At 34.3% G+C, this 12,437-nt stretch overlaps 1 protein-coding gene across 11 annotated transcripts in view; it reads right to left on the bottom strand.

Moving 5' to 3' along the window:
* LOC143239489 (ATP-dependent DNA/RNA helicase DHX36-like) overlaps positions 1-12,437 on the bottom strand; it is a 23,568-nt gene extending 11,131 nt beyond the window's left edge. For 3 of the 11 annotated variants that reach the window (XM_076480596.1, XM_076480595.1, XM_076480597.1), the window contains exons 1-4: positions 11,253-12,433; positions 6,208-6,309; positions 5,697-5,785; positions 3,983-4,102 (exon numbers count right to left, since the gene is read on the bottom strand). In XM_076480596.1, the coding sequence (XP_076336711.1) occupies positions 3,983-4,102; positions 5,697-5,785; positions 6,208-6,309; positions 11,253-11,302 (361 nt within the window). In that variant the 5' untranslated portion in view covers positions 11,303-12,433. Of the gene's footprint in view, positions 246-1,618; positions 1,763-3,982; positions 4,103-5,696; positions 5,786-6,207; positions 6,667-11,252 lie in introns of those variants that run through there. The other 8 variants (XM_076480598.1, XM_076480599.1, XM_076480594.1 and 5 more) reach the window with 8 other exon arrangements.

Here is a 12,437-nt window from a genome sequence, read left to right as displayed (position 1 = left end):
TTTCATAAGTTTCTGTCAAACCTCCTGTATTAGATCATATCCAATTACTTTGAGAGAAATCAGTGAGCCTCAGGATATCACAGTGTAAGTAAGAAGAAAATCTGAAGCCAAAACCAGAATCTGATAATGTCAAGCACACTGTTTTTGTTTTTCTCAGAAGTACATTCCATTGTAGTCTCCCAAAAGTCTTGTACTGCCTTAAGCTCCTCAGATACTGTGTATTTACTAGAACAAATGCCACTTACCTTTATAGTAAAGGAGATGACATTATGAAATACACATTTTTACTCTTGATAGTGACCCTAAAATATATGTAAACTTTTTTTTTTTTATCTAAGTTCAAGGTATGGCTTAACAGTGAATTATGTTCAAAAGCATAAGAAGGTACTTTATTTTACCATACAAAAAGAATTATTTGAGTTACTCACATCCTATAATTATATAACTAACTATCATCAATGAAATGATTCAAATTAAGAAATATTTATATACCTTTTAGCTCTAAGAAGTTTTTAAAACTTGGTTTTAACCTGTGTAATTTTCTTCACTTATGATTTATTCAAGTTTTCCTTTCTAATTCTTTGTCTTATTATTTATACTGATACATAAATCTACACTCTGGCATAAAGTGAACCACTGCTAAAGAGAAAAAGTTTTCATAGTGTGTGGATTGTGTGGCAGAAAAAGTACCTCTTTTCTTTGTAAGAAAGCAACTAGAACCAAGATAACAAAAATTCAAATAACATATAATTTAATTTCAATGACATATACTGAAAGTAAATTGGTTTAATTAGATTTGTAATGCAACAGTACCACACACAGAAAGGAATTTAAGAATGGTGTGGAAAGTATAGGGTTCATATTCTGTACTTTTAAATTTCAGATTTAATATTCAACTGTAGTAACTATTGTATGTTACTGTCAGCTTAAATTACAAAATGTCTGTAAAAGACAGAATATGGAGCATTGTATTACCTTACAATATTTATATAACACACAAAACATACTTCTCCTGTGCTTCTTTTTTTTTTCTAAAGTTAATTACAGTATCTGTAGACTAAAAATAACATTGGAAATACAGCTTACGAAAATAATGAAAATCAACCAATTACCAAGAGGCATAGCAAGTAGACAATGTTTTAAACCACTTTGATCTTTATCAAATCTAAGATTTTTCAATTTGTAAATGTTAATCTAAGCCGAAGGGAGTAACCATACTAGCAAGCAGTCTTGTCTATTTTATTACTGCTCACAAGGTACTTTTCTGATATTGGACCACTGGTGTCCACAATAAGTCTTTGCTGAGGAATGTTTGTTTTGTTTCTGATAAAGGGCTTTATAAATAATTCAGATTCTCCAATTTCCTTCTCTTACAGTTATTCTGTAACTGTTACAGTCTACATGGTATTTTGTTCTGCTGAGATATTTGGAACGAGTTGAAGCTGTGGTTCTCATGAGATGGCCAAGACATCTAATACTTGCATACAGATAAAATGCAGACTTTGTGAAGATATTCTGAAGTGGATTGAAATGTTGTCTAATTATTTCAACAGCCACATATTCCATTTTAACAAACTTTCTGCTATCTACTACCTACCATGTGTTTCAAACAACATACCTTCCAGCTCTGCCTCTACACTGTCGAGCGTTAGCTAAGGCAATCCATTCTGGTTTGAGGGTGGCAATATTATTCTCAACATCAAAGCTACTGATATTGATTTTCCCACTATTTATCACAAACACTACATCATCAATAGTTATGCTACAAACAGAGAAAAGTACTCTTCAATTTTTTGAAGTAATAACTTCAAGTAGTGGGAGAACTTCCAGCTACATTTCATTTATAACATTTGAATTAAGAACAAAATATAAAACATGTATACAAGATTAAACAATTTTAAAAGGATAAACAAAACCAACAGAATCACAAAAATACATCACGTGTAGAAGAAATAAATTTTAATTTTAGCATAGTAAATATTTAACTTATGCAGTTCTAACTTCATATTCTATTGAGTATGGTGTGTACGAGTTAGCTTTAGAAATATTTAAGTGACATTATGTGTATACATGGTCCATCCAAGGTAGAACATCCACATACACTGCTGGCTAAAATCTTAAGGCCAATGAACATAAAGAAAAAAATATGCATTTTGTGTTGTCAGACTCAACCACTTATTTGAGTAGAGCTTTGAAAGATGAAAATATGAAAAGGGGAAAATAAAAAAAAACATTTTTTAGCATTTAATGGGGAAAATGTAAACATGAAAAACTAGCTGGTCAAAAGTTTAAGACCATACCAAAAAGATGTCCTCCTAAACAGGGTGGGAAATGCCCAACAAGAGGTCTCAGTAGTGAGTCATTGCGAATAACTTCAAACATTTGCTTTGGCATGGCCGATAGAAGCATTTGCAGAAGGCTGGCTGGAATGTTATTCCAAGTGGTGAAGATGGCTTCACGAAGATCATGCATTGTTTGGAATTGACGTCCATTTCTCATTTATATAGACTTCTCTTGCCATCCACCCCCAAACATTTTCAATGGGGTTCAGTTCAGGCAAACACTCTGGATGGTCCAAAAGAATCACGTTATTTGCCATGAAAAAGTCCTTTGTCCTGTAGGCATTATGGATTGAAGCATTGTCCTGCTGAAAGATTCAGTCAATTCCACACAAGCGAGGGCCTTCAGTTAATAAGGATGCTCTCTCCAACATGCCAACATAGCCAGCTGCTGCTTGATGCCCCTGTATAACCTGAAGCTCCATTGTTCCATGGAAGGAGAAAGCACCCCAGATCATGATGGAACCTCTTCCACTGTATCGTGTAGTAAATGTCTCCAGTGGGATATCCTTATCGTGCCAGTAATATTGGAAGCCATGGTCCACATCCAGGTTAAATTTTTTCTCATCAGAGAACAAAACCTTTGTCCAGTTTTCTACGTCCCATGTTTGGTACTACTCAGCAAAGTTTAACCGAGCTGTTTCGTGGTGTGGAAGGAGGCGTGGCCTTTCAATACATTTACAGTTTTCAAAGCCTTTCTCTCACAGATGCTGTCTTATTGTTCTTGAGCTGCATTCTGCATCCGTAAGAGCCTTAATCTGGTTCGACAATCGGCTGGTGTCTTGCCAGACAACACGTCAAATCCTCAACGCTGGCGAAATTATCTTAGGCCGACCACTTGAAATTCTCGTTCCATATCCCTCAGGGTCTTTTAAGAAATTTGAAACAGCAGTTTTACTACACTTAATCTCACCAGCACGTTGAGAGAAACCTTGCTTTTGCACCTCAACAATTCTGCTACATTCAAACTGTCAACTTTTTAGCCTTTGCTATGTTTTAACCCAATGTAACACAAGAGATGTCAGTGGGAGATGTTAACAATGCTAATGCTTGAGCACAAATGACTAAATTTCGTTACGTGTTTACTGATTAACGCTTCCAATTAGACTTCCCTTGCCATCCAAAACATTTTCAAGGGGGTTTAGTTCGGGCGAACACTCTGGATGGTCCAAAAGAATCACGTTATTCGCCATGAAAAAGTCCTTTGTTCTAAAGATGAAACTGATTTATGATGTACAAAATTGAGAAATATAGGCAAAAGAGAGTAATTGGAAAATTGCAGCTAGTCATCACTACCCTCTGCCAACTCTTGGGCTACGCTTTTTACCAACAAATAGTGGGATTACCCATCACTTAAAAAATCCCCAGCACGTTTAGTGAGATGGAGATGAGGGTTGTCTCCATGAACTGACAACTTCACCATGCCAAGCTTTGATAGAATTTGTCTGTTGTTCTTTTTTGTATGAATGATACTATGACCAATAAAATGTTTGTTCCACAAGCAACTTGATGCATCAATGTTTAAAAAAGACTTAATGGATTTCACTCAATAAATTTAAAGTTAATATCTTTAACTGTTTTGTTAGGTTAAATATACAAATGGCAGATTTACAAGTTATTTTTAATGTAATAAACAAACTTACCTAGTTCAGCAATGTTTGTAGCCAAAATTATTTTTCTAATGCCTGGTGGGGGTCTGTTGAAAACTGCTTTTTGATTAACAGTAGGCATGAGGGAGTGGAGGGTAATAATCAAGTACCTTACTGAAAAGATTATAAAACAAACCAAGACTCAAAACGTTTTTTTTGCAGTAATTCTACAAAACATTAAATATTTTAGTAAACACATTATGCTATGAATATATTCACAACATCCAAAATTAATAATTATAACAAATCATCAATTTAAATAATATTCCCTTTTCAAACAGTTTTTGAAATTTATGGAGGTAGAGTTGGCTTATTTTCATCCAAGGATTAATCCCCAAAGAATTATATGCTCAGACTCCATCTCCAAATAACAAACTTATTCCCATAGTAAAATCTTGAATATAAAAACAAATGCACACAAGTTATTAGATCTTTCACAATAAAAATGAAGAAAATCACATAGAAATGTTAAATAATTACTTCTCTTTCCTATGGTTAAAACACTAACTATACTACTTTAATATTTAAATCTCTTTATAATTACATTGAGTTTCAAATAAAATTAAAATATTATAGCATTTATTCTTCTTGCAAATAAATCATTAAATTCCATTCCATTATTGATACTCAGAAAGATTAAAAATGAAGGAGAACAAAAGTTTTGAAACATCTCTGCACTTCAACATCGAATTTGTTCAACACAACCTAACAAACTGTTTAATAATGTAATCACTACAAATTATTCAACAAAGAATGCTGAAATATATAACATTTAACTAACATGTTTGGAGAAATATCTTCTTCACCACAAGACACAAAACTGTTAGTATAATGGTTATAATTGGACACTAGCCCTATCTGTAAGTAATACCTACAAGGTATTCTTTCTTAATTAGCAAAGAAATGTTTCCATAGCATGTGTAGTTTAGAGCCTTCATTACATTTCAGTGTTGTTTTTTCTTGGTTAATTTGATTATTTGATGTTATATTGTTATTTGTAAATTAGTTGAACAGTAAACTTGAACTCTGAACAATTTATATTCTGTCATGTGACTGGCAATTTCCAATTTTTCAAATTCACTTTCTTTGCATCAGTTTATGATCTCTGTGCCTAACTTGTAAACAATATTTTAATATGTCTGATACAATAATCTTCCACAAATACAGGGGACTTCACAGGTACCTTCTGATCAATATTTATTTTCTCTTTTCAAACATTAAATTTAGTTTATAATTTTTTTATGGTAGTTACAATACCTGTCAAACTGACCAAGATCACATAGAATTAGGCAAGGAACATAAATGATAAAATAACATTTTACAGAATAAAACATTTGACATTTAAGAAGTTTTATAAATTATGTAAACGAAATCTAAAACTTTTCTGACACAGAAAGTTTATTTTTAACACAAAAATTACTTTCCACTTAGTGCAGACAAACTATTAGTAAGAATACTTACTTAAAAACCCAATTTGTAATATTTACTGAAAACTTGCAAATTCTGTGAAGAAGCATATTCCCTATGAAAAGTTCTACTGGTTGTTTTGTGGTTCCAAAATCAGTCACAGTGACTGACTTCATATATAAAAAGTTAAACTGCAATCAATTGGATACTTTACTGATTTGTGAAACAAAATAATTTATTTATCTCAATGATCCACAAGAGCTGAGATTTATAGATTATGTCAGAAAATTACAGCACTCACGTGAGTTCAACACAGTGTCATTAATGATCATCTTATGAAGTTTACTAATATCTTCCCAACCAGGTAAGAATACCAATATGGCTCCATCCTAGATAAACATGAATACTGCATTGTTTAAAAAAAAAAAAGACACAAATTGCTTGTAGCACCACAACCAATGCAATACTTCTAAGATTACAGGTTTATAAATAATAAAATTAATTTATCATTTTAAAACCTTATCCCATTTTAGACCAACCATATACATTACATTAAAAATTGTTAGAGAGGGTAACCAATATATTGGTATCAATCTTTCATATTAATATAATACATCTTGTTTGGCCGTGAACACAAATTTTTAAATCCTCTTCAGTATAAGAGAGCTGAAGTTTTGTCTCCTACCACAGTTCATTTTTATACTAAATTCCACTGTTTTTCAAAACTTACCCCTTGTCAGGAAACTACAGTTTGCCTTTTACCATGTTATATTGTTCAAATGAAATTCTACTCTTTTTCCAAAACACTTAACCCTTGTTTTATACAAATGTATCTCAAAAGGTTGAAAATTACGTTAAAGCCAACAGTTTCATCATCAAAGTCCCTCAGGGTTGTTATTGTTTGTGAAGAATAACTACATAAGTGATGAAAATGCATAAATTAAACAAAAACTTTAGCTGCAGAAAACCTCTTCAGAAATATACACAATGCAATTTTTTCACCGTGAAAGAAACGTAAACAAACTGGATATTAAAGCTCACCTTAACAAAACACAGTAAAGCTTGTCTAAGGCAGAATCACATGGGATCAAGTGAAATTTCCAGCTTAAGCAGGCTTAGACATAGTAAATATGCATTTCCTTAATTATATACAATTTTTGAGTGCAACGTTATACGTGCTTGACTCAAGTTCTGTTTATGAATAAAGTTATTATACTGTTTATGCTATACTTGTCAGAATAAGAACAAAATTGACATTCAAAATATACATAAGTATGCAAGATCTTAATCAAATTTATTTGAAAGTGTCCAATTTCCACATTCATAAAAAAAAAGAACAATTCTATGGCTGTTTCTTGAAGTACATTTCCCCCTTCATTTTTGAATACAGTTTTATAGCATTAATATAACTTAACACTTGTGATCAAGAGGGAATTTCTATTTCCTCACTATTTTTCCCATTTTGTTTATCTTCTGAATCCCTCACACTGTTACCATCTTAAGATTCTATAATAGATTTTAAACCAATTTCATCACTTTCTGTTGAAACATTTTTGCCAACATTCACAAACCTTTCTGCATTTACAGAAACATCTGCAACAATCTTCTGAATCAGAGTTTGGATTTCACTAGAATCGTCATAACAAACAACTTCTCCACATTCTCCGCCGTTATCAAAAATTAATCCACAGTTTCAAAAGCACTTTATCACGCACTCATCTTTTACACAGTTGATTGAATGACTTAAAAATGTAATTGCATCTGAAATTACCATGAAAATTGACGCATTAGATGGCTGTAGAACTGATATTGTACATGGAGGTAGAAAGACTAAATGAACATTTGAAAGTTGAACTTTTGGGTGACAAGTAGAATATTCCATTCTTTTGTATAATTTGTTTAAAAATTCCTCACATATAGCACTTGCCATCATCCATGCTTTATTATTCATTTTCCATTCCACAGGATTGATTGATTGATTTAGTGTTTTATGGCACAAAGCAGCTAGGCTATCTGCACCAAACGTCCAGTAAAAAGGTAAAAATAAATTAAATGTAGTAAAATACATAAAAGGGAATGAAGGTAAAACAAAACATCACCAAAAAACAGAAAAAGCATAAAATCAATGTTGACACCTAGTCTACAATGTTAAGAGAGAAAGCAAAGTAAGAGAAGTTGTAATGGACTTTCTCTAGCAAAATGGTAATGATCATAACCTGCCAGGAAGACTGACAGGTAAGTACAAGAACCACCGTCAGTCACCTGAAATTGGCCTTTCCAGTCCTGATTCCGGGTTATGTTGTCATAACAGCCATTATCAAAAGGTAAAATAAGAAAAGTGTTAAAAGACATATAGCAAAATCGTAATAAAAATTAGCCAAATGTCCTGTAAAAAGGTAAAAGTAAAGTAAATGTAGTAAAATTTGTAAAAGGAAAGAAAGGTATAAACAAAACAGCAATTAAAAACAGAAAATGGCGTAAAACCAATGTTGACATCCAGTCTAAAAAGTTGTAAAGAACTTCCTGTAACAGAATGGTAATGATCATAACCCGCCAGGAAGACTAACAGGTAAGTACAAGAACCACCGTCGGTCACCTGAAGTTGGTCTTTCCAGTCCTAGTTCCGGGTTATGTGTCATTATAGCCAGTACTAAAAGGTAAAGTAATAAAAGTGTTAAATGACATGCAGCAAAAGTGTAACAACAACTCACCAGGACGACTAATGTGTAGTTCAAACAGACAGTTCAAACTGCAGCGTTAGTCATCAGAAGTTGGCCTTTTCAGTCCTGGTGTCAAGTTATTTAATGTTCTGGCCATTTTACAATGTTAAATTGAACTAGAGAGATTGAGACTGAAAAGGGAACCACAATTAAAAAGGTGTAATGAATAAATATCAAACACTTAAATGAGGTTAAAAAGATTAATGGCCATAAAAAAACTAAAAACGTTATCAAGGTGGACAGTGTCACCATCACCAATAACACTGTCCAATGTAACAGACAAACCCTGGGACAGAACATGCTTAAAATAATGCCGTCGTTGAGAGTCATAACGATGGCAGGAAAGTAAAATGTGGCTTACAGTGATTTGAGTGTTACATAAATTACACACTGGTGCATCAGTTCCAGATAAAAGAAAACGATGAGTTAAAAACTGTGACCAATGCGTAGTCTAATTAAATCAACTTCCTCCTTCCAAACCTTACGAAAGCTAGACAGCCAAAAACCAATATAGGGTTTTATTTGAAAAAGCTTGTTGTCACGTTGCTCAATCCAAGTGGCACGGAGCCGAGCCTTGAATATAGGACCATAGTCCATGTATGGAATAGGCACAGTTGTGATAGTGCCAGAGCAGATAGATTTAGCTGCCGTGTCTGCAAGCTCGTTCCCATGAATACCAACGTGGCCTGGTATCCAGAAAAACTGGATAGTAATAGGTGTTAATGAGAAATGGGCCAGTCAGTTTTGAATATCAGCAAGAACAGAGTGTGAGCCAACGTGAAGTGATTCCAAGGCCAGCAGAGAACTAAGGGAGTCAGTATAAATAGTGCAGTCAGAGTACTGCTCAGCTTCAATATGATCCAGGGCAAGAGATATGCCGTACAGTTCAGCAGTGATCACAGAACCTGTGAGGGGATTCTGCGTGCAACCACTGAACCTCAACAAACCATGGCAGAGCCCACAGAGTCACCTGATTTTGAAACATCCATATAAATTGGAATAGAAAGGTTGTTCGAAAGATGTTCAGTAAATAAAAGACTGTACTTCCAATCGGGAGTATCTGCCTTTTTCAGATGACTTAAAGAAAGGTCACATTTGGGGGTTGTAATATGCCATGGGGGTATGGGCTGACCAGTGGATTCTGCAATGTTTTCCAAGAACAGACCCAATTCATCCAATTGCGCCTGGATGTGAAGGCCAAAAGGAGCATTGGCAGATCGTTTGTTTTGAAAAAGTAAGGCCCACTGAGGAAGGAAAACACATCCCCAAGTGGGATGCTTTGGTAAGGAGTGAAGTTTCGAAGAATACAGTAAAGACAGTTGCAAACGGCAAAGGTGCAGAGAAGGTTCATGAGATTCCACATATAAGCTCTGAACTATGGAGGTGCAGAAAGCCCCAGTGCAGAGTCGACGTCCTTGACGATGAATGGGATCCAGCATCTTTAAGGCCGAGGGTCTGGCAGAGCCATAGACCATTGATCCATAGTCAAGTTTTGAACGAATAACAGCATGATATATCTTTAACATAGAATATCGATCTACTCCCCAACTGGCAGTAGAGAGGACACGGAGAATGTTCAGTGCTCTTGTGCATTTGACCCGTAGCTGCTTTAAGTGTGGTATAAAGGTCAGCTTACGGTCAAAGATAAGCCCCAAGAACTTGGTCTCAGGGACCACTGGCAGCGAAACTTCACCGATATAGAGTTCAGAATCAGTGTGGCTATCCCGTTGGCGGCAAAAGTGCATGCAAACAGGTTTAGAGAGAGAAAAGTTAAAGCCGTTCGCCGTAGTCCACCTCAGTACACAATTGAGGGCAGTTTGTAGTTGCTGCTCAACATATCTCATGTTTGATGACTGACACGTGACACTCCTAGGCATCGTGGTTCTTGCCACCACAACAAGAGCACATGTCAGGGAACCACGACAGGACGTCTTTGAGTGGCCGAACCTCTGACACTGGAAACATCGAAGAGGATTTGGAATGTACGGCCGTACCCTGCAAATTAGATAACCTGCCTTGATGGCGGCAGGTGCATGTGGTGATGTAAATGTCAAAACGAGGATATTTGTCTGCAGTGTAACTCCGTCTTTGCGAGTAGAGATGCGCCTCACTGCAGAAACTCCTTGAGTGGAGAGACCAGCAAGAATCTCTGACTCAGGGACATTCTTCAAATCCCTCTCAACAATAACTCCTCATGATGAATTCAAGGTAGTATGAAGGGTAACCTCAATAGGTACATCCCCAATTGCCTTTGAATCCACAATGAGGGGCCATTCCACAGGAAGTTGATTCTTCCTTAAAAATTTTGAAACAGTGCAGATTTTAACTTTTACCTATTACCCATGGTGACTTTTCCCTAAATTTTAAGATTAGGGAAGGTAGAAATTTATTTTTCTCCCTGTGAGAATTATTTAAAGAGTAGAATTTTGCACTTATAAAGACAAATATATTTCTACAAATCACAAATCTAATTTAACTGCAAAAATAATGAGGACAGAAAAAAAACAGAATATATTTAACCAATACTCACTGTAATGCAATATCCTAGAATTAATTAATATTTATCAAATTATTAATTAAATAAGAAATATTTAATCAAAACCTTTTTTCCACCTTACTCAGGTTCAAATCCTACTTGTTAATAAATGAGGTAGGTGAAAGATAGTTTTCCGTCCATGTCATGCAGGTTCCGCCATATAGAGGGCCTTTTATAAGAGAATTCTTAAGATAATGCTGCAAAGTTTTGATATTTCCAGCTTATACAGGTTTCTGCCTTATGCAATTTCTGGCATCAACAGGTTTTACTGTATTAACATTTTTATTATTTTATTACTGAACAGATGTGGTACATATTTCATAAAATGTTTTTCTTCATACACAATTTATACACAATTATGAACACAATCATTATGAAATATGAACACAAACATTAATTCTATCAGTAGCATTCATAAGACTTACTACTTTGACATGTGTAATAACTACAAGTCATAAATTTTTCTCTGTCATAAGTTATTTAGAATATATTTTTCTTTAATTATGTTCAGAAAAGCTTTTCTGAATTTTTTCGTGGGTGTACTATGGCATTTTTAGTAATCAAATGTCAAAAAATTTCAAATATGTACTAATCAATTTACTCGAGTGAAGTTGTACACATCAATGGCTTCAAAGTCACCACTCTGGCCATGAGTCTAAAATCTCTAGGGAAGGATCAAGCCAATCTCAAGGAATGGCTCAGGTACTTGAAGAATTTTGAATGGGTTAGGGTTTTTCTTATGAATGGTGTTCAAAGTTTTGTCTTCATCCTGTGTAGACATATGTAGAATTCCCTTTGTTCAGTGCAAACATTAATAAAAGACTACACTCAAACCCAGCAGCTAGCAAAGTCACACACAAATCTAAGAATAAAAATTTTGTTTCACATGTGGTGGATGATGAAGTTATGCTAAAAATTAGGTGAAGACTTTGCATTTCTGTACCAAGGGGTGTGAGATAGCATTCCAGGGGGTGCAAGATAACATTTTAAAAATTTGTTTTGGCCACCTTCACCTTTATTCTTAAATAAATAATTACTGTGAGGGATGTGAGAACATTAAAAGTTTTTAGGGGTGTGAGGCACAAAAAAGGTTGGGAACCACTACTCTAATAGGTACTCTTTCACAGGAAAAGTAAATCCTGGAATATTCAGCATGGGACAGTTTCCTGCAATAATAAATGCAGAAAAGCAAGTAAATACTGTGATTATTGTTTTCTGACAATAACTGATTTTAAATAATTGCCATCAAGTGTATTACTACTTGCAAAGAAATATCTAGCATCAAAAGATATGTAAGTACTATTGTTTTTACAATGTTGCTTTAAATAATATTGACACAATAACTTGCCTGAACTTTATATTCCTAATTCCCAATATTTATTTTTAATAAAAAGATAAATATAAAAAATGAGTTCTATCTGTTAATTATTTATTTTGGAAATAATCATAAAAAATCAGTTATTAGAAATTACAAGTTTGTTTACTGCTAAAAAAAAGTTGCACCAAACAACTGGAGGTACCACACCCTAAATTATAGTGTTGTAAGCCCTTTAAACTTACCATTGAGTCAAAAATGAGAAATGGATTAATCTAAGAAAATGAACTGAAACATGGAGGTCATACCAAATTAAAACAAGGTCAAAAATTTTCATAAAGCAGTAAGGATAGTTAAGACCCTGAGGGGGCATGGTTCCACTAACAGGAGAAGGCCAGTGAAATTTTGGGGAAGAGTGACTGTGGTTCAATTCCACCCCAGGTTCAGTCCCTCTCTCCACCTGAACCCAAA

This window comes from Tachypleus tridentatus, chromosome 13 (genome assembly GCF_004210375.1).
Source record: "Tachypleus tridentatus isolate NWPU-2018 chromosome 13, ASM421037v1, whole genome shotgun sequence".
Taxonomy (NCBI): domain Eukaryota; kingdom Metazoa; phylum Arthropoda; class Merostomata; order Xiphosura; family Limulidae; genus Tachypleus; species Tachypleus tridentatus.
This window is presented reverse-complemented; position numbering and strand designations above follow the sequence as displayed.